The following is a 24,597-nucleotide window of genomic DNA, read 5'->3' as shown; positions in this document are numbered from 1 at the left end:
ATCTTTTGGATGTAAATATTGATAAAGGAACAATTTTTAAATGTTATATTAATGTTTTCTTATGTATCCTTAATATTCTAGAAGGGTTTCAGTCTTGGATGTGGAGAGGACTTACATTTCTACTACCCTTCCTCTTTTTTGGCCATGTAAGTTTTCCCTGTTCTTTTTAACTGTAGTTAAAGAGACTCTCTCAACAGTTTATTAATTCCCTATCTCCTGACTAATTTTTTTTCCCTTCAAAAATGTTTATTTGCAAAGTTATGAGCATTTTTCTAAATATGCTAATGTAGCCAAATAGGAGGTGACTTGTTCTTTTCACTCTGGGCGGTGTAATGTTTTCTGTATGACGCTGTCCAATCAGCATACAGCTTTTCCCCCTTTTCTGCCCAGCAACACAGCGTGATCATATAGTATACAGCTTCCATTCCCGACTATGTATTCAACTGGTGATATCTCCGTTTGTTTCACAGCTAGATCCTATGAAACATTTGAATCTCCTCTTTCATATGCCACCAGAACCGCTGTTCTAGGTGATCCACAGCCTGAGATATAGCGGTTTGAAGTGACCCCCCCCCCCCCTTCCCTCCAGCCTCCGTCTCTCACACGGTGTGAAGCAGCTTCATGCTGATAGGCCAGTGTCAGAGGCTGTGATGTAGCTCCACCTCAGGAGAATCACTGGTGTTGACACCCATTTGTCTAGTATAGCCTCATTTGCATATTTAGAAAACCGCTCATAACTTTTCAAATAATAAACGTTTTGGGACACTAGAATTATCAGTGTGACAGCGCCTATCAGATTAGCTAGGTGCAGATCCCAGGGATTTGACTATCATCCCCAAACTTGCAAAGAAACACAAAATAGGCAGCACACCCAGTAGTAGGTGTTTAGAAAAGAAAGTGCTTTATTAACCCAAATGCAACGTTTCGGCTCAATGTCCTAGAGCCTTTCTCAAGCATGAGAAGGAAACGTTGCATTTGGGCTAATAAAGCTCTTTTCTAAACACCTACTACTGGATGTGCTGCCTATTTTGTTTCTTTGCGTTACTAAACTAGTGACAGATCCTCTTTAAGGCTGGGTTCACACTGAGTTTTTTTGCAGGCGGAAATTCTGCCTCAAAATTCCGTTTGGAAGTTTGAGGCAGATTTTCCTCTCCCTGCACGCCGATTTTCGCTGCGTTTTTCGCCCGCGGCCATTGAGCGCCGCGGGCATAAAACTCCCCGAAATACGCGTTCTCTGCCTGTCATTAATGTCAATGGGAGGTCAGTGGCATAAACTCCCGAAGATAGGGCATGTCCCTTCCTTCTCCCGCGAGACGGTTTTACCGCTCTCGGGAAAAAGACGCCTCCGCCTCCCATTGAAATCAATGGGAGGGATTTTCGGGCCGTTTTTGACGAGTTTTGCGGCGCGGTTTCCGCGTCCAACTCTTAAAAAAAAACAAAAAAACTCAGTGTGAACCCAGCCTAAAAGGGGTTGGACAACGAATAGCTCCCTCCAGCGAGAATTTCAGTATTATACAACCCCTTTAATAGGATTACTACTTTTTATATTTTATCACACCATTATAGTCTGTTTTAAAAAGTATGAGTACATGGATTGCTTACTTTTTCAAATGTATATCTTGTCAAAGTTTGGCCCCCGAGGGTAGGTCTTGTTAAGACGGGAGGTGATTATTTACAAGGCAGGGATGGAACGGTGTACGCTTATTTCTATTTAAGCAGCTTGTTCTGAAAGGGAACCGGTCACATTGAAAATGCAGTCCAATCTGCGGGCAGCATGTTATCGACTAGGAGTGTGAATACAGAGATAGCTGTCAATCACGGAGTAGGACCGCCCACTGAACTCCTAGGCCTGTGAATACAGAGATAGCTGTCAATCATGGAGTAGGACCGCCCACTGAACTCCTATGCCTGTGAATACAGAGATAGCTGTCAATCACGGAGTAGGACCGCCCACTGAACTCCTATGCCTCGAGTGAGCAGAGGTTCAAATGAATAAATTCTACTGAGTCTTTTCCCTCAAAACTACGTCAATTCATTCCCCTGTTCTATAACATGCTGTAAGCTCGGACGCAGCGTCTAAACAATCCCTGCTTCCCTTTTTAGCCAAGGTCATTGAGACCTTGACCAGATCTAAAGCCTGAGCATTACATGAGCTCACACTATTTAAAACTTTATCGGAACTTTGAAACCCCTTTTTTTTTTGTGAATTGTCAACTTTTTATAATTAGAAAAACAACTAAATACATACCCTGCAACATTTTTGGTACTGCCCTCCAGAAATCAGCAAAGCTGGTAATCTCCATTTCTTTGATCATTTGAGGAGGATGGGGGTTTAAAAATTGAGGGGGGGGGGGAGGTTATATTTAATATAGATAATGAATATTTGATTTGCCCATATGTAAAAGTGATCAGCGACAATATTTGAAGTTGTGTTATTGAAACTACAATTCAGTTTTCTTATCAGGACAGCAGGGTGCAGCACTGAGTCACAAAAGCATTATCTATGGGCTATGGGTCTTATATAGGTTGTGTGTTGTTGACTTCTATTAATTTTTTCGGTATTTTCCCCCCAGTTTTGGCAGCTGTATAATTCAGTCACACTATTTGAACTGTCAAGACATGAAGCATGCAAAGAGTGGCAGGTAATGTATTCTGCGCAGATTAAGAGAGAAACTGTATTTAAATGTGTTTGCACATACATAAATATATGGTAGACTGTTACAGGGGAATGTTTTGCTGTACCAGGTGGTATACTAAAATATAGTGCCGAGTTTTGGGAAGTTTTGTTTAGCATGACCGTGCCTTCTTGCACAAAGTCCATAAAACAATGGATTGGTTGTTTTTTTTTTGTTTGTTTTTTTTAACATGAGAAGCTATTATCCGGAAAAGGGGGACTAAAGACCCTTTTACACAAGCCAATGATCAGCCAAAAGAGAATTCATACGAAAGCTCGTCTCTGATCATCACTCTGTGTTAACAGGGCAATGATCAGCCGATAAACGGGCAAACGCTCGTTCATCGGATGATCGGGTCTTTTATGCGGCCAATAAAATGGTTGCTAGTCGGCAGCACATAACCCTGTGTAAACAGGATGTGCTGCCGACATGATGGAAATGTATGGGGATGAACGAACGATTGTAGTAACGATTGTAGTAACGATTGTAGTGGTGTATCGTCAATCGGCGCTCCTTTTCATGTAAAAGGTCCCTATTGTTACGTTGCTGCTCATGGTTTTTGAACGATTTATTCAACAAAAGTGAAAATTCTGAAAATAAATATGGTCATTGTATAAGGGAAAACTCGGCAACTTTGTAATATACTTTGCTTCAATTCCTCACCATTTTTCAAGAACTCTTCTTGTTGTGAGAGCATGGAAACATTCTTGTTTACATCCTAACAGTGGCGTAGCTATAGGGGTCGCAGTTGCGACCGGGCCCCTAAGCCTGGGGGGCCCACGGGCCCCCGTTACCATACAGCAAGCTTCCTAAATAAATCTTCTGTGCCGTGAAGCCTGCACTTCCTGGTTACTAAGGTCACATGGTACACTTAGTGTACCATGTGACTTTGTTCTCACGTGACACGTCTTCCAGACAGTGGAGTGGAAGAGTCGGTTCGGAGGACTCCAGGTAAGCTGCAGTCTGTAATGTAATGTATTGTGTGGTGTTGTAATGTAATGTGTGATGCCTTGTAATGTATTGTGCTGTTTGCGGTGGAGAGGGGGGGGGGCGTTAAATCACAGCCCCCCCTCCTCTCTCCACCGCAAACTGCACAATACAATACAGTATAGTAACACATGACTATGAGAGCGGGGCTGCGGCTGTGTAATACAGTCACTGTCCCGCTCCTGAGTCCTGACATGTGCGCGCCGTCAGGATGATGTGATTCGGCCAGCGCTGCACTAATGATCTGCGGCACTGAAGACAGAACATGGCGGGTGCACTACAAAACACCCCCATGTTCTGTCCGCAATGCCTGAATCGCCGCTCATTAGTGCAGCGCCGGACGCATCTCCTCATGCTGACCGCGCGCGCACTTACTGTCAGGAGCGGGGCAATGGCTGTATTACACAGCCGCAGCCCCGCTCTATAATGGCGGAGATCAGAGAAACCTCTCCTCTCCGCCGTTATTCTCCTGAATGCTGCGATCAAAGCTGACTGCAGCATTCAGGGGAGAATGAGAAGGGATGCCCCTGGATCGCGTCACAGGGAATTCCTGTGACGCGATTGAGGGACATACCATATATGGGCAGACAGCCCAGGGTCTATTGGAGGACCCCAGTGCTGTCTGACCATATTTCCTGTTGTTAGTGCATACTTAGGTATGGCCCAACAACAGCCTATGTACAATCTGTACACAGGCTAATGTACTGTAATATAGATATATACCAGTACATTACGATCAGTATATAGATATGCCAGTACATAAAAGTTTAAAAACAAAGTAATGTTAAATTAAAAAAAATACACATACGCCTTTTTTACAATAAGCATTAAAATAAGTCTCAAAACATAAAATACACATATAATCGGTATTGGCGCGGCCGTAATAACCGACACAACAATTTTTTTGCATCATTTATGATGTGTACGCTGTAACAAATAAAATAGAAACTGCTTTCTATTACTTATTGTGGGGCACGAGGTGCGATGATGAATTTAACCTCCATGTGCCTCACATTAAGGGCTCATTTACACGAGCGTGTGCGTTTTGCGCACGCAAAAGCCACTGCGTTTTGCGTGCGCAAAAGGCACCTAACCGCTCCGTGTGTCAGCCCTGTATGAAGCGCAGCTGCGTGCTTTTCGCGCAGCCGCCATCATGATGACACTCCGTTTGAATGTTTGTCAACAGAAAAGCACGTGGTGCTTTTCTGTTTGCAAACATACTTTTGACTGCTGTTGCGCGAAACACGCGCATCCCACGGAAGTGCTTCCGTGTGGTGCGCGTGATTTTCACGCAGCCATTGACTTCAATGGGTGCGTGATGCGCATACAGCGCACAAAAATAGGACATGTCGTGAGTTTTTTTTCAGCGGACTCCCGCTGAGCCAAACTCACGGACTGTCTGCACGGCCCCATAGACTAATATATGTGCGTACGACACGCGTGAAAAGCACGCGCGTCGCAGGCACGTATATCACGCTCGTGTAAACGAGCCCTAACGGTAATTAACCCCATGATGTACCTTACACATTAACCCATTATGACTGAGAAACATGATGGGGTTAATTACTATTAATGTGAGGCACATTCAAAATTCATCATCACACCACGTGCCTCACATCAGAAAACGAAAGAACTTTTTTTATTACTGTTGGCAAAGTAAACGAAGTATCGGTATCGTAGTGCAAATTTTGGTATCGTGACATCCCTACACTATGGGTCGCGTCCCCCTGGGGGTTCGTGTGAAGACCTCCGGGGGGTCGCGAGTCACTCACCGAGGTCCCGGTTCCATTCAATGCTGGAGCAAGGAGCTGACATCTCCTTGATCCAGCATTCACTGTGCCCTGAGCGGCTCGACGCAGGCAGGCGGGATGTAGCGACATCATCAAGCCTGCCTGCGCTGAGTTACTCATAGCACACACCGGAGGAGGCGAAGGATCCTCCACCCGACGTGGGAACGGGGATAGGTAAGTAATTATGCTATTTTTCTATTATGCACATATGGGGGCATCATACTGTATGGGGGCTGATATTGCGGGGGGGGGGGGGCATTATACTGCATGGGGGCTGATGAGATAGGGGGCATTATACTGTATGGGGAGCATTATACGGTATGGGGCTGTTATGGGGGGGCATTATAGTGTATGGGGGCTGATATTGCGGGGGGGCATTATACTGCATGGGGGCTGATAAGATGGGGGACATTATACTGCATGGGGGCTGATATGGGGGAATCATACTGTATGGGGGGCTGATATGGGGAGCATTATACGGTATGGGGCATTATACTGTGTGGGGGCATTATACTATGGGGGCTGTTGGGCAAGGCGTCTGGGCATAGGCGCGCGCAGGGGTCTGATGATGATGATGGTGGTGTTGGGGAGTGGTAGGGGGGCCCAAGCTGAATTCTTGCACCCGGGCCCATGAGCCTTTAGCTACGCCCCTGCATCCTAAGGGTATGTTCACACGAGGTCATTACGTCCGTAATTGACGGACGTATTTCGGCCGCAAGTGCCGGACCGAACACAGTGCAGGGAGCCGGGCTCCTAGCATCATAGTTATGTACGACGCTAGGAGTCCCTGCCTTGCTGCCGGACAACTGTCTCGTACTGAAAACATGATTACAGAATGGGACAGTTGTCCGGCAGCGAGGCAGGGACTCCTAGCATCGTACATAACTATGATGCTAGGAGCCCGGCTCCCTGCACTGTGTTCGGTCCGGTACTTGCGGCCGAAATACGTCCGTCAATTACGGACGTAATGACCTTGTGTGAACATACCCTTAGGCTGAAAACCCACACAGGTCATTGTGTAGCAGAACTCTTTTGTAATGACCTGTCCAGTTGGACAGGACAGGTTTTTAGCACCTAAATCTTGACGATGGTCAGAATTTGAAAGACAAGCGGGGGAATTTACTATACACTCCACAGCATTTTTCTAGAATAGAAAAGTTGCAATTTGTAAATTTTTCACAAATGTATGACTTTTCTATTTTGACACCACCTCTTAAAGGGAAGGTGTCATGATTTTTTTTTTTTTATCATATTGCTTTTAATATGAAATTAACATAAATTTAATTTGTGTTCTCATGTTCTACTTTTTACTGTGTTCTTTTACTTCTTTATGGGGGCTGCCATTTTTTTTCATCTCTGTATGTGTCGATTAACGACACATACAGAGATGGAATACGGCACATACAACCCCATAGAGAATGCGAACGGGAGCCGTTCCATTCTCAGAAACGTACGCCGTCTGTGTGGGAACGGTGCATGCGCCGCTCCCACACAGACCAAAACTAAGCTCGTTCCAACAGCGAAATCCGGCGCCATTTTCATGTGGACCGGAAGCCGCTGCCGAACAGTCAGATGACGACTTCCGGCCGCGGCTTCCGGCCATATGTTCAGGTGCAAGGAATAGGAGCGTAAACCAGCGGAGGCGGCGGCGGCAGGTAACTTATTTTCGTGTATGTGATGTGTGTATTATGTTCATGTATTATATACTGCCTGCTGAGCCCTGTATCTAATCCTCCTACACTGTGCAGTCGCTCATAATATGGCAGCACACAGTGTAGGAGGTTTGAAGAGTCAAACCCCTCCTTCTCCTGGCACTAGCCAGAAAAAGTGAGGGGGGATTGTGTGAGGACACTAGAGGAGAGTGTGTCCACCCCAAATTTGCAGCAAAAATCAATGAGGTTGCTTTACCACATTGACCATGCTGCAATTTTGGGAACTGCTCCCTCTAGTGCCCAGCACATGGAAATGTTATAAATTAGAATCTAATTTATAATATTTCCTGACTTGTGAAAAAATTTAAAAAAACTAGAACAATGTGTAATCACTAAAATAATAATTTCTAGCGACACATTTCCTTTAAAAAAAAAAACAAAAAAAAAAACAGCGTGTGGGACTTAGGGGGAGCCTGTGGCCCAATTAACTTTACTATAATATATGCCAGAAAACTGGCATAAATCATAGCGCAAATTTATGCCAACTCATAGATGCCGCAGGTTTTACTTTCTGGTGCACGGACTGCAAGAGTTGCATGCTTCTTTCAGTAGGGAGAGGGAAATTTTAGCATCCATTCTTTTATCAGGGTTCATCTTCTGCAGTCCTTCTGTTGTGAAACTACAACTCCCAGCATGCCCTGACAGGCACAGACACTCTTCTATGCATGACATATGGGTTTGTAATAGGAACTTTGGCTGTTGGTGAAACAACATTTCACAGATTCATTTGTTTCTGGATCTGACCGTTCTGGAGTGAAAAACGTTTCTCCCACATCTGGCATAGCGTGCGTTGTGTGGAAGATGTATTGGTAGTGGATGGTTGATCTGTCCACCAAATCCACAATTCTCTTGAAGCTTTTGTTTGTTCAACACGCAAATTCTCTAAATCTGGTTGGCAGTCAGATTAATGAATATAGATGTCAGAGAAGAATCCTAAGGGAAAGATTTTTGTTAGGTAGATCCCATATTACCATGGAGCAAAAAAAGAGATGATAGAAGAATGGGTCTGGCATTGGCTTTTGTTCACAGCAAAGTCTACTTGCCTCAGGTTGGGTGCAAGCGATGGTCGCCACCCTTATCTAGCTAGGGCGGTACACCTTTAAGAAAGTATTGAACTGCGCCAGCTGTGGTGCATAGAACTATTAAAGAAGATGGAGGACACCCAGGCCATTGAAGGGACATGGGGCATAAAGGGTTTTTGTGGGCTCCACTTATCTCCCCAAATAAAATTCTTGAAGAAGCACTTCCACAAATTTTTTTATTCTCTGGCACGTTGGAAAGGCACATTGATGGACATGTGTCTTTTTTCAGCCGTACTAACTATGTAACTATGCAAATTGTGGTGAAGGTAATTTTCTTACCGGTGGCCGTATTTGTGAGTTATCCCTTCCCTTCTGGTCCTCAGCAGTCATGTGACCAGCAATAGGACTCCAACTGCCACAGCGTCTCATGTGTGGACAAGTCGTCAGTTTCGCCATTTATTCCCATCACAGCCTTGATGTGAGTCTTATTGGAATGAATGGAGAAACTGACTTCCTGTTTACACATGAGACGCTGTGGCAGTTGGAGAGTCCGATTGCTGGTCACATGACACAGCTGAGGACCAGAAGGGAGTGGATAACTCACAAATACAGCCACCGGTAAGAAGATTACCTTCACCACAATTGACATAATGGGCCAGAGAATGAATAATAATTGTAGGAGTGCTCCTTTAACCCCTTCCTGACATTTGTCGTATGGATACGTCATGGAAAGCTAGTGCTTCCCACATTTTACTGTATCCATATGACAAATGGTGGACACCGGCTCACAAGCTGAGTCGGTGCCACCAGCCCCGGGTGTCTGCTGCATGTAACAGCTGACACCCTGGGGTAATGGCGATGACCGAAGTTTGCTCCGATCACCGCCATTAACCCCTTAAATGCAGCGGTCAAAAGCGATCGCTGCATTTAAGGGGCCTAAAAGGCTTCCGTAGCCGCCGACAATCTGCGGTGGATGTCAGCTGTATGTTACAGCTGTAACATCCACCTGTAACGGCAGGAACCGGAGCTAGCTCTAATTCCTGCCATTAACCCCTTAGATGCAGCGATCGCTGCATCTTAGAGGTTGGTAGCAGATCGACAGCCCTGCCATGCAATCGCAGGGCTGCCGACTGCTGCTATGGCAATAGGAGGCCTAAACATTGACCTCCTGCTCTGCCATTACGGAAGCTGATTAGGCCCCGCCCGGAGGTGAAGCCTAGTCTGCTTGCGGTCAGTGAATGACTCGACAGATCTAATACATTGCACTACATAGGTAGTGCAATGTATTAGAAGAAAAAAAAAAAACTGACAGTTGGACCTTCAAGTCCCCTAGTGGGACGGAAAAGAAGTGGAACAAAAAGTGGTAAAAAATATAATAAAAGTTTCAAGTAATAAAATAAAACACAATCGCCCTGTTCCCTTATCAAGTCCTTTATTATTGAAAAAAATAAACCATAGATATTCGGTATCGCCGTGTCCGTAATTGCCTGAACTATAAAAAATATTATGTTTATTCCACGCGGTGAAAAAAAAAACAAAGCCAGAATTTCTGTTTTTTGGTCACTTTGCCCTACAAAAATTGGAATATAAAGTGATCAAAAAGTCGCATGTATCAAAAAATGGTACCTATATAAACTATAGCTCGTCTCGCATACAAGCCCTCAGACAGCTCCGTAGACGAAAAAATTAAAAAGTTATGGTTCTCACAACATGGCAACAAAAAGTATATTCTTTTTACAAAAGTAATTTTATTGTGCAAAAAGTTGTAAAACATACAAAAAGTGCTATAAATTAGGTATTGCCGGAATCGGACTGACCCGCAGAATAAAGTTAACATGTAATTTATAACGCATGGTGAACGCTGTATAAAAAAAAACCCTAAAAAAACTATGCCAAAATCTAGGATAAAAAGTGATCAAAATGTCGCATGTACCCCAGCACATGACCGCAAAAAAACAGCCCTCATACCACTACGGCTATCAAAAAATAAAATGGGCATGACATATTTGACACTGAAATGTCATATATAGGGAAAATTGAAATTTTACTCTGCACCATCCGCAGCGCATTAATTTATAGAGATCTGTGGGGTGAAAATGCTCTCTACACCCCTTAAATGCCTTGAGGGGTGTAGTTTCCAAAATGGGGTCACTTCTCAGGGGTTTCTTTTATTATTTCACATCAGAGCCTCTGCAATTGTGAACCAATACTTTTGTAAATTGCCAAATTAGGCCTCCATTTCGCATGGTACTCTTTTACTCCTGAGCCTGGTTGAGTGTCCAGGCAAAAGATTAGGGCCACATGTAGGGTGATTCTAAAACCGGGAAACACAGCATAATAATTAGAGAGCTGTCTTGTTATGGTGGCACAAGCTGGGCACCACATATTGGTATATCTATGGAAAAAAAATCCCATTTTCACTCTGCAACATCAAGTGCATACTAATTTCTGCAAAACACATGCGGGGTTAACTTGCTCAATACACCCCTAGGTGAATACCTTGAGGGTGTAGTTTCCAAAATGGGGTCACTTCTGAGGGGTTTCCACTGTTTTGCTCCCATAGAGGCTTTGCAAATGCGACATAGCGCCGAGAAACCAATCCATCTAAATCTGCACTCCAAAAGCCAAATGCCACGCCTTCGCTTCTGAGCCCTGCCGTGTGCCCAAACAGCAGTTTATGACGACATATTATTGCCGTACTCAGGAGAAATTGCTTTACAAATGTTGGGGTGCTTTTTTTCCTTTATTTGTTGAGAAAAATAAAAAAAAATTGAACTAAATAGGTCTTATTGGAGAAAAATGTTTAGTTTTTTTTTCACTGCCCAATTCTAATAAAATCTGTGAAACAGCTGTGGGGGTCAAAATGCTCACTACACCCCTAGATGAATTCCTCAAGGGGTGTAGTTTTCTAAATGGAGTCACTTTTTGGACATTTTCACTGCTTTGGTCCTTCAGGGGCTTTGCAAATTTGACATGGCCTCCGCAAACCATTCCTGCTATATTTGAGCTCCAAAAGTCAAATGGAGCTCTTTCCCTTTTGAGCCCGGTCGTGTATCCAAACAGCCGTTTATGACCACATGTGGGGTACTGTTTTACTCGGGAGAGATTGCTTTACAAATGTTGCGGTGCTTTTTCTACTTTAGTCCTTGTGGAAATGAGAAAAAATTAGCTAAACCCACATTTTCCTTGAAAATTTTTTAATTTTCATAGCCTATTTCTAATAAATTCTGCAATAAAACTGTGGCTTCAAAATGCTCATTATACCCCCAGATAATTTCCTTGAGGGGTGTTTCCCAAATGGGGTCACTTTTGGGGGATTTCCACTGTTTTGGCACCGCAAGAGCCCTTCAAACCTGACATTGGCGTTTGCAGGTAAGTCGATGTAGCTACTTACCTGCAAACGCTGATGCTGCTGCAGAATCAACTGTAGCCTCTGGTGCCGATGTGTCCTCGCTCGTCCGACACGATGCAGGACCTGGGGCAGGAAGTGAGTGACGTCACAGCATGATCTCTCAAGAACACGCTGTGTGTCTGTGCACTGCCAGAAGCTGGGTGGTAACGAACAGAAGTGGATGATGCTGATTCGTCAGCATCATACACTTCTATTCACAACGCCCAGCTAGTAAAAGAAGTAAAAACGCCCAGATGTACATACACAATACACGCCCAGTTGTACTTTAACTTTAACCCCTTAATGACCAGCCTATTTTGGACCTTAATGACCAAGCTATTTTTTAAGTTTTTCAATCGTCGCATTCCAAGAGCTATAACCTTCTTATTTTTGCGTCTACATTGCTGTATAAGGTCTTGTTTTTTGCGGGACAAGTTGTATTTTTTAATAGCACCATTTTTAGGTACATATTATTTATTGATTAACTTTTATTAACTTTTTTTTGGGGGGGAATAGAAAAAAATATGAAATTTCGCCACCCTTTTTTGCGTCCTAAATCTACGCTGTTTACCGTGTGGTATAAATAACACAATAACTTTATTCAGTGGGTTGTTACGATTGCAACGATACCAAATTTGTATGTTTTACTACTTTTACACAGTAAAAACACTTTTTTTTCTAAATTATTTGTTTTTGTGCCTCCATATCTGAAGAGCCGTAACGTTTTTATTTTTTCGCCGATGCGGTTGTATGAGGGCTTTTTTTTTGCGGGACGACTTGTAGTTTTTATTGGTACCATTTTGGAGTAGATGCGACTTTTTCATCACTTTTTATTACATTTTTTTAAAGTCAGTATTCACAGAAAAAAGCAATTTTTCCATAGTTTTTTATTATTTTTTTTACGCCGTTCACCGTGCGGGTTAAATAATGTAATAGATTTATAGTCGGGTCGTTATTGTGCACCGCATCTGAGGGGTTAAACGTGTGAGATCGATACTAATATCGATCTCACATGGCAGAGCAGGGACGCTCCCAGCCCTCAGCTACCTCTGGCAGCTGAGAGCAGGGAGATTTGACATCTCCCTGCTCTGTTTACTTATTCCGATGCCGCGACGTAAAAAGTCTATGGCATCGGAATAAGGCCCGTTAGTGACCGACGTAGAAACACGATGGGTCGGTCACTAACGGGTTAAACACGCCCAGTTGTACTTTAGAAAGCCTCATTTGCATAAATATAAAAATGGTCATAACTTGGCCAAAAATGCTCGTTTTTAAAAAAAAAACAAAAAACGTTACTCTTATCTACATTGCAGCGCCGATCTGCTGCAATAGGAGATAGGGGTTGCAAAATCTGGTGACAGAGCCTTTTTAAAGAAGAAGAGGAGGAGTAGTTGTCTCTGTACACAAGGTGGGCAGTTGGTAGACTGTGGATCACCAGGTAAGGTAAAGAAGATGCTACTCATTCATAATCAGAATTCAGTTTAACTCCTTAACGACCGACCACCGTCTTTTGTCGGCAGGCGGTGCAGGTCCCCAGTCTATAGTGACGTCTTTTGGCGTTGCTGTAGATTAGGCTGATGAGCGCTCCTGTGAGCGCTCATCCTCTAAGCAGGAGCTGTAACTCACATCTCCTGATCTTAGAGAAGCCTGCTGAATACAGCTGGGGTCGGAAAATATTCCAACCCCAGCTGTTTAACCCTTTGATCTTGCCGCGGTCACGGACCATGGCAAAGGTAACTCCCCACTTTGATCTCGTCATCGGAAACCTGGTTACGTGATCAAACACCGGGGTATCCCTCTGCAGTCAGCCCTAGGGACCGGCTGTCTGTTCAGTAACCCTGGTGTTCGGTCACACTATGTTCTGCCCCAACAGCAGCCTCTTTCATAGTGACACAGTATAATGTATTAGCATACAAGCGTATGCTAATATATTATAAGTAAAAGATAAAGTTATAAATAAAGTTTATCCCTTAATGAGATTCAAAAAAAAAAAGAACAAAAAAATTTTCATTATTTTGCATAAAATATATTTTATTGCCCCTACACGAAAATAAATACCAAAAACCTAAAAACCTACACATATTTGGTATCTAAATGACCACAACCGGAAGAATTAATCGAACAGGTTGTTTAGTGTGAAACGTGAACGGGATAAACCAGAAAAACGATGCTGAGAATCGCTTTTTCCTATATTCAGGCCGTAAAAAAAAAAATTCTATCCCCAAACGATGAAGAAAAAAAAAAATACAATTTCTACCGCATAAAACAAGGCCTCATACGGCCACGTCAATGACAAAATAAAAAAGTTATGGCTACTGAAATACAGAGAGGTAAAAATTGAAAAATGTAGCTGGTCATTTAGACCTTTTCAGGCCTGGTCATTAAGGGGTTAAAGAGTTTTACAACAGTATTTGGGAGGTTGATGTTTGAGAGCTTTGTATTTGTTGTTGACCTCCAGACTGTTAACCCCTTCAGGACTGAGCCTGTTTTGGCCTTGTGGACACAGATGATTTTTTCAAATCTGACATGTGTCACTTTATGTGGTAATAACTCCGGAATGCTTTTATCTATCCAAGTGATTCTGAGATTGTTTTCTCGTGACATGTTGTACTTTATGTTAGTGAAAACACTTGGTCGATAAATTCAATATTTATTTGTGAAAAAATTAGCATTTTTCTAAATTTAAATGTATCTACTTGTAAAACAGATAGTAATACCACACAAAATAGTTACTAGTTAACGTTTCCCATATGTCTACATTATGTTGGCATCGTTTTTTTCACGTCCTTTTATTTTTCTAGGACGTTAGAAGGCTTAGAACTTTGGCAGCGATTTCTCACATTTTCAAGAAAATTTCAAAAAGCTATTTTTTCAGGGACCAATTCAGTTCTGAAGTGGCTTTGAGGGCCTTATATATTAGAAAGTCCACATAAATAACCCCATTTTGAAAACTGCCCCCCTCAATGTATTCAAAACAGCATTCAGAAAAGGTCTTAACCCTTTAGGTGTTTCACAGGAATTAAAGCAAAGTAGGTGAAATTTACAACTTACGTTTTTGTTTTTGCCGAAATGCATTTGTAATACATTTTTTTCTGTAACACAGAACGTTTTACCAGAGAAATACAACTCAATGTTTATTGCCCAGGTTCTGCAGAATTAGGAAATATCCCAAGTGTGGCCCTAGCGTGTTACTGGACTGAAGCACCGGCCTCCGAAGCAAAGGAGCACCTAGTGGATTTTGGGGACTCCTTTTTTTAAGAATATATTTTAGGCACCATGTCAGGTTTGAAGAGTTCTTGTGGTGCCAAAACAGTCGAAACCCCCCAAAAGTGTCCCCATTTTGGAAACGATACCCCTCAAGGAATTTTTCTAGGGGTGTAGTTAGCATTTTGACCTCACAGTTTTTTTTTGCAGAATTTAGGGGAATTCGTCTGTGAAGTGGAAAATCTACTTTTTTTTTTTCTGCTGAATTTTTACAAGAAATAAAGGAGAAAAAGCACCCCAACATTTGTAAAGCAATTTCTCCCGATTACGTCAATACCCCATATATGGTCATAAACTGATGTTTGGACCTATAGCAGGGCTCAGAAGGGAAGGAGCCCCTTTTGGATTTTGGAGCGCAGATTTTGTTGGATTGGTTTTCGGTGCCATGTCTCGTTTGCAAGGCCCTGGAGGGACCAAAACCGTGGAAACCCCCCAAAAGTGACCCCATTTTGGAAACAACACCCCTTAAGGCATTTTATAGGGGTATTGTTAGCATTTTGACGACACAGGTTTTTGTAGAATTTAGTGGAATTAGGCCGTGAAAATGAATATCAACATTTTTGTCAACTAAAATGTTGCATTTTTTTAATTTTCACAAGGGATAAAAGAGAAAAAGCCGACCAATTTCTCCCGAGTATGGCAATACCCCACGTGTGGCCATAAATGGTTTTTTTATTACAAATTAATTAACCCTTTCTGGACTGATCCTTTTTTGCTTTTGCGTTTTTCATTCCCTGCCTTCCAAGAGCCATAACTTTTTTTATTATTCAGTCACTAGAGCGGTGTGAGGGCTTATTTTTTGCGGGAAGAATTGTAGTTTCTATTGACACCATTTAAAGTACCATACAATGTACTGGTAAACTAAAATAAAATTCTTTGCGGGCTGAAATTGGGAAAAAAACTGTGATTCCTCAATAGTTTTTTTGGGTTTTGTTTTTACCTCTTTCACTGTGTGGTCAAAACGACAACTTAACTTTATTCTGCGTCTCCATACAATTACGGTGATACCAAATTTATAAAGGTTTTTTTTTATATATTTTACTACTTTTACAAAGAAAAGACTATTTGTTAAAAAAAAAAAAGTTTTGTATCACCAAATTTTTATTTTGTGGTAGATTGAGCGGTGTGAGGGCTTATTTTTGGCAGGATGAGCTGTAGCTTTTATTGGTACCATTTTTATGGTACGTACAACTTCTTGATCACTTTTTATTACATATTTTTTTTTTAGAGCTAAGCCAAAAAACAGAGATTTTGGCGTTTTAAGTTCTTTCTTACGCCGTTCACCGTTTCATTGCCGTTATTCTGCCAGTCGGTAGGATTACGGCGATATCATATGTATATAGTTTTTTTTATGTTTTGCAGCGTTTGCACAATAAAGTCACATTTTTATAAAATTATGTTGCCATATTTGAGAGCCATAACTTGTTTTTATTTTTCAGTCAAAGCGGTGTAAGGGCTTGTTTTTTTGCAGGACGGGTTGTCGTTTTTATTGGTACTATTTTTGGGTACATGCGACTCTGATCACTTTTTATTCTATATCTTGGTAGGGGTGGTGACCAATAAATAGCGATACTGGCGTAGGTTTTCATTTTATTTTTTTTGCGGTTTTCACCGTGCAAGAAAAACATTATAGTTTTATAGTTTGGGTCGTTGCAAACGTGGTGATACCAAATATGTGTACTTTGTTGTTTTTTTTTTTTGTTTTTTTTTAACGGTTTCATTTTTTTCCTACAACAAAAGACTTATTATAGGGGGAAAACCTTTTATTTTTACACTTTTATAAAACATTTTTATTAACTTGTTTTTTTACACTTTCTCTTTTTACCTGCAGCTCTGATCGCTGCTATAATATATTACACTACCTAGGTAGTGTAACGTATTCCAACTGTCCGTGTGACGTCAGTCACTCTGACAGTAAGTCTACGAGGGCCAGCTAGAGGCTGGTCCTCATAGGCTACGATACATGTCAGAACCGGAGGCCATTGTCTGGCCTCCGGTTGCCATGGCAACATCCACGATTGCATGGGGCTGTGGATGTGCTACAAACCCGCTAAATGCGGCGATCGCCGCATTTAAGGGGTTAATTGGTGAGATCAGCGGCAATGAGCCACTTATCTGCAACACTAGAGTGTCAGCTGTCGAGGACAGCTGACCTCCCGGTTCCCGATGCACGCTGTCACCGACAGTGTGCATCCGGAACGACACAGTGACTTCCTGTCACTCTGACAGGAAGCCTATCGGGACCAGCTGGAGGCATGGCCCTCTGGTTGCTATGCCAACCATCAGCAAACCCTGAGATTTCGGAGCGGGGTCTGCCGATGTGCTAGAAACCCTTAATATGCGGCGATTGCAACCGATCGCTGCATTTAAGGGGTTTATTGCCGAAATCGGCGGCAAGGGACCGCTAGCCGGCAAGAGTGGAGTGTCAGCGACAGCTGACCTCCCAGTTCCCGCTGCACACTGTCGTGGACATTGTGCATCGGGAACGACTCAGTAACTATGTATCCTCGTGCGGGAAGTAACCTCCTGCGACTACGTATAGTTACTGAGTGGTGCAGCTAGGGGGTTAATGTTCCTGTAAATACTAGGCATGGAAGAGAGCAGCGGCCACATTTTGTTATGCTATGTAAGGATCTAAATGTTTGTGGCATAGGGGCCATGAGTGCAGCTTTCATTTTTATTTTTCACCTTCCTCTCCTCAAAGCTGGGTTAAGTTGGCTACTTCCATTGCTGTTTAAAATAGATCATGAGCAGAATGTCTCTGACTGATCTATTTTTCACTTGGATGTCGTGGGTACTGGGATCTCACCCAGTGTACCCACAAGATCACTGCGGGAGCTTCTGTAATGCAGTCGAGCTCCTGCCGCATCTGTCGGAATCTGAGATCCTGGCAGTTTAACCCCTTAGATGCTGTGGTCAATAGCGACTGCAGCATCTAAGGTGTTTGACAGAGGGACAGTACTCCATCTGTCAGCCCACATGCGTCCCACGACAAGAACGGAAGGCGCCGATTTGTTACCATGACAGCCAGGGCCCTACCAAAAGCCACAAGGTCTGCCATCAGTATCTGCCTATTAGGCCGTGCTGTAGGCAAGGTCTAATGTGTAGTTTGTCAGTGTAATGCCAATTTTACACGGCAGTATTTTGATTCAGTATTTGTGACCCAAAACCAGGAGTGAAACAAACAGAAAAAGTGTAATGGAAAGATTTGTACCTCTTCCTTGCCCTAGTGTGACAAAAAAAAAAAGAGTAAAGTTATGTTTAATACATTTTCATAAAGTCTCCCCACAAAAACACAATAAACCCCTTTTTTTAAAATTTATTACGGTATGAATTTTTTATTAAAAAAAATAAATAAAAAATGGTTCACCATAACAAAAAATACATATTTGGTATGGCCGCAATCGTAACAACCTGTAGAATAAAAATGTCATTTATACAAAATAGCATGTTAAAAAGAAAAAGTATTTTTAGTCCTTTTTTTTTTAAAAAAAACATTATAAAAATTAGTCAAATTGTGTAGATGGCTCTTCTACTGCAGTGATACAAATTACTTTTACAAAAAAAAACAAAAAAACATGTTTAAAAGTACTAAAACGTTAAAAAAACGATCCCCTTATTTGAATCCACTCCTGGTTTTGGCTTAAACTGCATAAAAAAAGACTAAACAAAACCTGCACGTTTGACTACTACCATACACGGCGAGGGGGCTCGGGTGAGACTATTGAGATACTCTTCTGAATGTTTAGTGGGTGTCAACATCTACGGTTCTCATCCATTCTTTTTTTTCTTATTCCTTTTATATCACACTTTCAAATCTACACCCTGTTACTATTTAGTGGCTGAGCGCATTCCTGAGGCAGAATATAGCTTATATTGATTTCTGACACACAAGCATATATGTCCGTGTGATTGTGATATGTGGGCAGGTGTGTCACAGCTTTGTACCTATACACGAATAGAAGTGTATGGAGCTTTATTGCCCCAAATTTACCATGCAGGGTGTTCTCATGTTCTCCAAGGGTAGCTAAGTTTTAAATAAACTTTTTTGTCATGTCACAAGTTTTGATCGGTGGGGGTCTGAGCACTGAGTCCCCCACTAATTGGTAAAACAAAGGGGCGGAAGTGCTCGGGTGAGCACTGAGCCGATTTAGTTTCGAATCGGCTTTTCTCGGAAAGTCCAGCAATTGGTGCACTGGTCCATAGACTTTTTATTGAGCCCATACACCAATTGCTCGGCTTTCCCAGAAAAGCCGATCAAAAAACAAGTGGCTCAGAGCTCTCACGAGCACTGCTGCAGCTTTGGTTTAGCGATCGTTGGGGGTCTCCGTGCTCAGATCCCCACCAATCAAAACTTCTGACGTGTCACAATGACACGTCAGACGTTTTTCGAAAGTTTAGTTACTCTTTAATAAAGATAGTTAGAGAGACTGTGATGTGTAGAATTAGACTGGGAAATCCTGTGGCTAAAACCAGTAGATTATTAATTAATGGGGTGCAATTGTATATCTAAGGTTATTCTTGTTGCCGGGTCTGACATTTGCATTTGTTTTTATCTGTTGCACTTTAAATAAATTTAAAAGCCACAATAAACTCCAAAGGAGTCTATTGATTATCAAAGGTGAGAGATGTGAGCACTACGATTCATCACACTTCATTAAAAAAAAATCATTTACCTGTTAGATATTATTATAGGCTTCGTGAACTTGAGACCAAACACCATGAATCACTTTTACCTGGTGGTGCTGCTGCTGAAAATCTGGCGTCTGCGGAGTTTATTAGGGGTGGAGAGACGGCAGGGGCTAGATTATGGGGCACACCTAGCTAGTACAAACACTCAGGATGACACTGCTATTACCTCTGCAGTGAGTGAAACCTAGAACCAGGTGTGTCTAGAAAGCGTTGCATCATTTTACCTGGATGATTAACTATACGAATATAATCCACTTACTGTAAAAATCCCATTTGTAATCTGTCGAGGATGAATGGTGCGTTGTATTCCACATACCAGCTAACAGTTTATAGTAGTTTGCTCAGTATGTAATTCACTGCTCAAAATATAGCAAGGCGGATTTATGTTGGATTTTGAGTACGCACTCTTATGTAAATATACAGTGTAATCCATAATCCATTTGCTGTCTTTGATTCTGTCACAGGATATATATATTACGAGCGCGCACGGGTTTTTTTTACGAAAAAGTAATAAATGAATGTGTTTTTAATTTGAGGCTGGCATTCTCTCTGACATACGGCTTTTACTTGAAAAGGACCTGTCAGGTCCCCAGAAGAGCAACATTTTTGCCATACCTTTATTCCTGCTTTCCCCGTGATAAAAAAACACCAAAAAAAACGTTTTTCTTAAATTTATTATAAATCCCTCTTCATGCCTCCGTTCCCACTTCAATCAGTCAGCCCCCTATGTTTCGGTGGCCAATATATGAATAAATTGACAACTAGGTAGACTCCACAACCCAGCGTCAATGAGGCGTGAACTTAAGCTGCTCTCCCCAGTCACTATTGAAATTATCGCTGACCGCTACAGATCTGTAAAGGGTACAGTCACGCCGGCAGGTTAGTTGCAGAAATGTCTGCGATTGAAAAATTGATTCCATACATGTGGTTATTTTCTGCAGCACGGGCATGGATTCCTACAAGCCACATTCAGCTGAATGGGACAGTCGCAGAAATTTCTGCAACAAATCTGCCATGTGTGAATGGAGACTAGACTCTGTGGCTATTGAGACAGAAAGTGATGTTATTTGATTAACAGATGCAAACATGAGCCATAATTTGTAGGATAAGGGGGCATCACATAGTTGAGAATGTCTCCAATTATGTTAAATCATTTGCTTTATGTAACAGTTACAACAGTGTGTCACTGAACTTAGGCTTTAAAATTGACTGGCATGCAAAGCTTTGATCTACCAATCTGCGCTAAACATTGGTTAAAGGCCCTTTTTACACAGGCCAGTGATCAGGCGAACGAGCGCTTATACAAATGTTCGTTCTTGATCATTGGCCCTTATAAACAAGGCAGCGATCATAAAAATGGTAGTTTGTCAGAAGGACATATAGCCGTGTAAACAGGGAATGTGCTGCTGACAATATGCAAACTGTGTGTGGACTAACTATGGTTCGTCCCCAGACTCCTGATCATTGCGCCATGTTAAATGGAGCAAACAAGTACCGATTGACACGCTGTTAATGTAGGTCGGCCCACGTTACCAGGCAGACATTTAAACGTTAGGATGGTTTTTACACTGGCAAATTTCCACTTATCCTGATTTACTAATTGAATGTGTTTTTGTTTATGAACTCTCTAGGTTTTTGTGCTGGCCCTCACATTTCTGGTACTTTTCCTGGGCAACTTCCTGACAACTTTAAAGGTGGTCCATGCTAAGTTTCAGAAAAACAAGGAGAAAAAACCATGATGATTGAGAACCTGGACTTGACTGTTACATAACCAATGAAATACACTACAAGTGGCAAAGAAAAAAAGCCCTTTGGGTTGATGCATCTCTTCCTACCTCCACCTGTAACAGTAATCCTCTCATGCAGCTCCTTATTTCTCTCTGGGAGAGATTGAAAAGTTTCAGATCCCTTACGCTTTTACAGCAGTAGAACACCTAACATGCCATAAGGGACAGCAAGATGTATCAGTCACCGTTACTACTCATGTCAAGCTGCTTGCAGCATTTACTGCACATTACTGACAATTCTTGGAAATTCTAAAATACCCGGCCACGTTATCTGGACAGATCTTAAAGGCATGCACAGCAAGTACAACTACTTAAAGAGGCTCTGTCACCAGATTTTGCAACCCCTATCTGCTATTGCAGCAGATCGGCGCTGCAATGTAGATTACAGTAACGTTTTTATTTGTAAAAAACGAGCATTTTTGGCCAAGTTATGACCATTTTTGTAGTTATGCAAATGAGGGTTGCAAAAGTCCAAGTGGGCGTGTTTAAAAGTCCAAGTGGGCGTGTATTATGTGCGTACATCGGGGCGTTTTTAATACTTTTACTAGCTGGGCATTCTGATAAGAAGTATCATCCACTTCTCTTCAGAACGCCCAGCTTCTGCCAGATCACGCTGTGACGTCACTCACAGGTCCTGCATCGTGTCAGACGAGCGAGGACACATCGGCACCAGAGGCTACAGTTGATTCTGCAGCAGCATCAGCGTTTGCAGGTAAGTAGCTACATCGACTTACCTGCTAACACCGATGCTGCTGCAGAATCAACTGAAGCCTCTGGTGCCGGTGTGTCCTCGCTCGTCTGACACGATGCAGGACCTGTGAGTGACATCACAGCGTGATCTGGCAGAAGCTGGGCGTTCTGAAGAGAAGTGGATGATACTTCTTATCAGAATGCCCAGCTAGTAAAAGTATTAAAAACGCCCCGATGTACGCACATAATACACGCCCACTTGGACTTTTACTTTTAAACACACCCACTTGGACTTTTGCAAGCCTCATTTGCATAACTACAAAAATGGTCATAACTTGGCCAAAAATGCTCGTTTTTTAAAAATAAAAACGTTACTGTAATCTACATTGCAGCGCCGATCTGCTGCAATAGCAGATAGGGGTTGCAAAATCTGGTGACAGAGCCTCTTTAATGTGACTTCCTAACCGACCTTCAGGTGATCATCCATATAGAGTCGGCCACGTATGCTTTGTTTTCTTTTTTTTCTTCAATTAAGACAATTCACACTTTGATACTTGACAGGTGACTTTATGTGGAAAATGTGAAAAGGGAGATGGCCTCGAGCGAGGCTGTGTACTCCGTGATAATGTTTACAGGAACGTAGAATACATGTTCATGTTAAAAATGTATGGGTTATGACTGGGAAAAATGGTAAATAAATTTAAAATGATAGTCTTCTTGTGTATCAAATTTGCAGAGCATAATTAGGCAAGATGGCTGGAAAGTTGTCTAGCCTGCAATGTGACCCTTTCACTTACAGCTCCTTCTCAATGAATTAGAATATCAAAAAGTTAATTTATTTCAGTAATTCAAAAAAGTAAAACTCCTTTATCATATAGATTTATTACACACGGATTGATCTATTTCCAGCAGGTTTTTTTTTCTTTTAATGTTGATTATGGCTATGCTCACACGGCTTATTTTCGGTCGAAAAGCAAACATCTGCCCATTGATTTCAATGGGAAAACGGCGTTCTGTCTCGATGGGCCGTTCTTTTATGCAGCCGTTTAAAAAAAAAACAAAAAAAAAAAAACTGCTCGGAAAAACAAGTGCATGTCACTTCTTCAGCCGTTTTTGGAGCCGTTTTTCCATAGGCTCTATAGAAAAATGGCTCCGAAAACGGCCGTGAAAAATGCGAGTGGCTTAAAAAAAACGTCTGAAAATTAGGAGCGGTTTTCCCTTTCCGTATTATCAGACGTTTTTTTTGCTAAGCGTGTGAACATACCCTGACCGTTAATGAAAACCCAAAATTAAGTCTCAGAAAATTATAATATTTTGGTAAAAGTTGAAGATTTTAGACTCATGGTGTCACTCTAATCAGCTAATCAACACAAAACACCTGCAAAGGTTTCCTAAGCCTTTAAATAGTCCAGTAGTCTACACAATTATGGGGAAGACTGCTGACTTGACAGTAGTCCAGAAGACAGTCATTGACACCCTCCACAGGGTAAGCCACAAAAGGACATTTCTAACGAAGCTGTCTGCTCACAGAGTGCTGTATCCAGGCATATTAATGGAAAGTTGAGATGAAGGAAAAAGTGTGGTGGAAAAAGGTGCTCAAGCAACAGGGATAACCGCAGCCTTGAAAGGATGGTCAAGAAAAGGCCATTCAAGAATCTGGGGGAGATTCACAAGAAGTGGACTGCGGCCGGAGTCAGTGCTTCAAGAGCCACCACACACTGACGTATCCAGGACATGGACTACAACTGGCGCATTCCTTTAGACATTGTCAGTAGCGTCTTACCTGGGCTAAGGAGAAAAAGGACTGGTCTGTTGCTCAGTGGTACAAAGTCCTGTTTTTAGATGAAAGTAAATTTTGCATTTCATTTGGAAATCAAGGTCCCAGAGTGTGGAGGAAGAGTGGAGAGGTGTCAATCCAAGTTGCTTGTGGTCCAGTGTGAAGTTTCCACAGTCAGTGATGGTTTGGGGAGCCATGTCATCGGCTGGTGTTGGTCCACTGTGTTATAAGTCCAGAGTCAGCGCAGCCACCTAGCAGGAAATTTTAGAGCACTTCATGCTTCTCTGCAAACAAGCTTTTGATTGAGCTGTTGATTTCATTTTCCAGCAGGACTTTGCACCTGCCCACACTGCCAATAATAAGCACAGTGATACTGTGGTTGTATCAATGAGACAAACTAGACATGGACCGCACGTCCACTATATACTATGATCAATTGCGGCTAGGCAAAATTATTAAACTTGAACGAGAGGTTCTTTGTAACATTTTGATCAAATTGTATGCAAGCCCACTTGCCACTTTACGGCGACCTCCTAAAAGTGGGTCCCTACTCTATCGGTTGCACCACCGCGTGGCAGTCACCGCCACTGCAGCACCGATCCTTCAGAGGGAGCAACCCAGAGGCCCAAAAGCACCCATGCCATCAGGCCAAGCCAAGCCTCCTTGGCTCTGGGCCACATCCCCCCACAAGTGCAGCACCACAGCAACAGACACCACCCAGCTGATTTCAATCCAGGAATGACCTCATAAGTGTTTCTGCTCTTGCTTGTGCTCTCAGTCAGCCACTGGGGGCGCATGGTAAGGTGAGCT

At 42.4% G+C, this 24,597-nt stretch overlaps 1 protein-coding gene across 2 annotated transcripts in view; it reads left to right on the top strand.

The window, feature by feature from the left end:
- Window positions 1–21,660, top strand: part of TMEM120B (transmembrane protein 120B) — an 82,260-nt gene extending 60,600 nt beyond the window's left edge. For both annotated transcript variants that reach the window (XM_075854746.1, XM_075854752.1), the window contains 3 exons: window positions 82–146; window positions 2,574–2,642; window positions 21,165–21,660. In XM_075854746.1, coding sequence (XP_075710861.1) covers window positions 82–146; window positions 2,574–2,642; window positions 21,165–21,272 — 242 coding nt within the window. In that variant the 3' untranslated portion in view covers window positions 21,273–21,660. The remainder of the gene's footprint in view (window positions 1–81; window positions 147–2,573; window positions 2,643–21,164) is intronic.
- The last annotated feature ends 2,937 nt before the right edge of the window (window positions 21,661–24,597 follow it).

The sequence above is a fragment of the Rhinoderma darwinii genome, chromosome 1 (genome assembly GCF_050947455.1).
Source record: "Rhinoderma darwinii isolate aRhiDar2 chromosome 1, aRhiDar2.hap1, whole genome shotgun sequence".
Lineage (NCBI taxonomy): Eukaryota > Metazoa > Chordata > Amphibia > Anura > Rhinodermatidae > Rhinoderma > Rhinoderma darwinii.
Note: the sequence above shows the minus strand (reverse complement) of the source record. Positions and strands in the feature narration are given on the sequence as shown.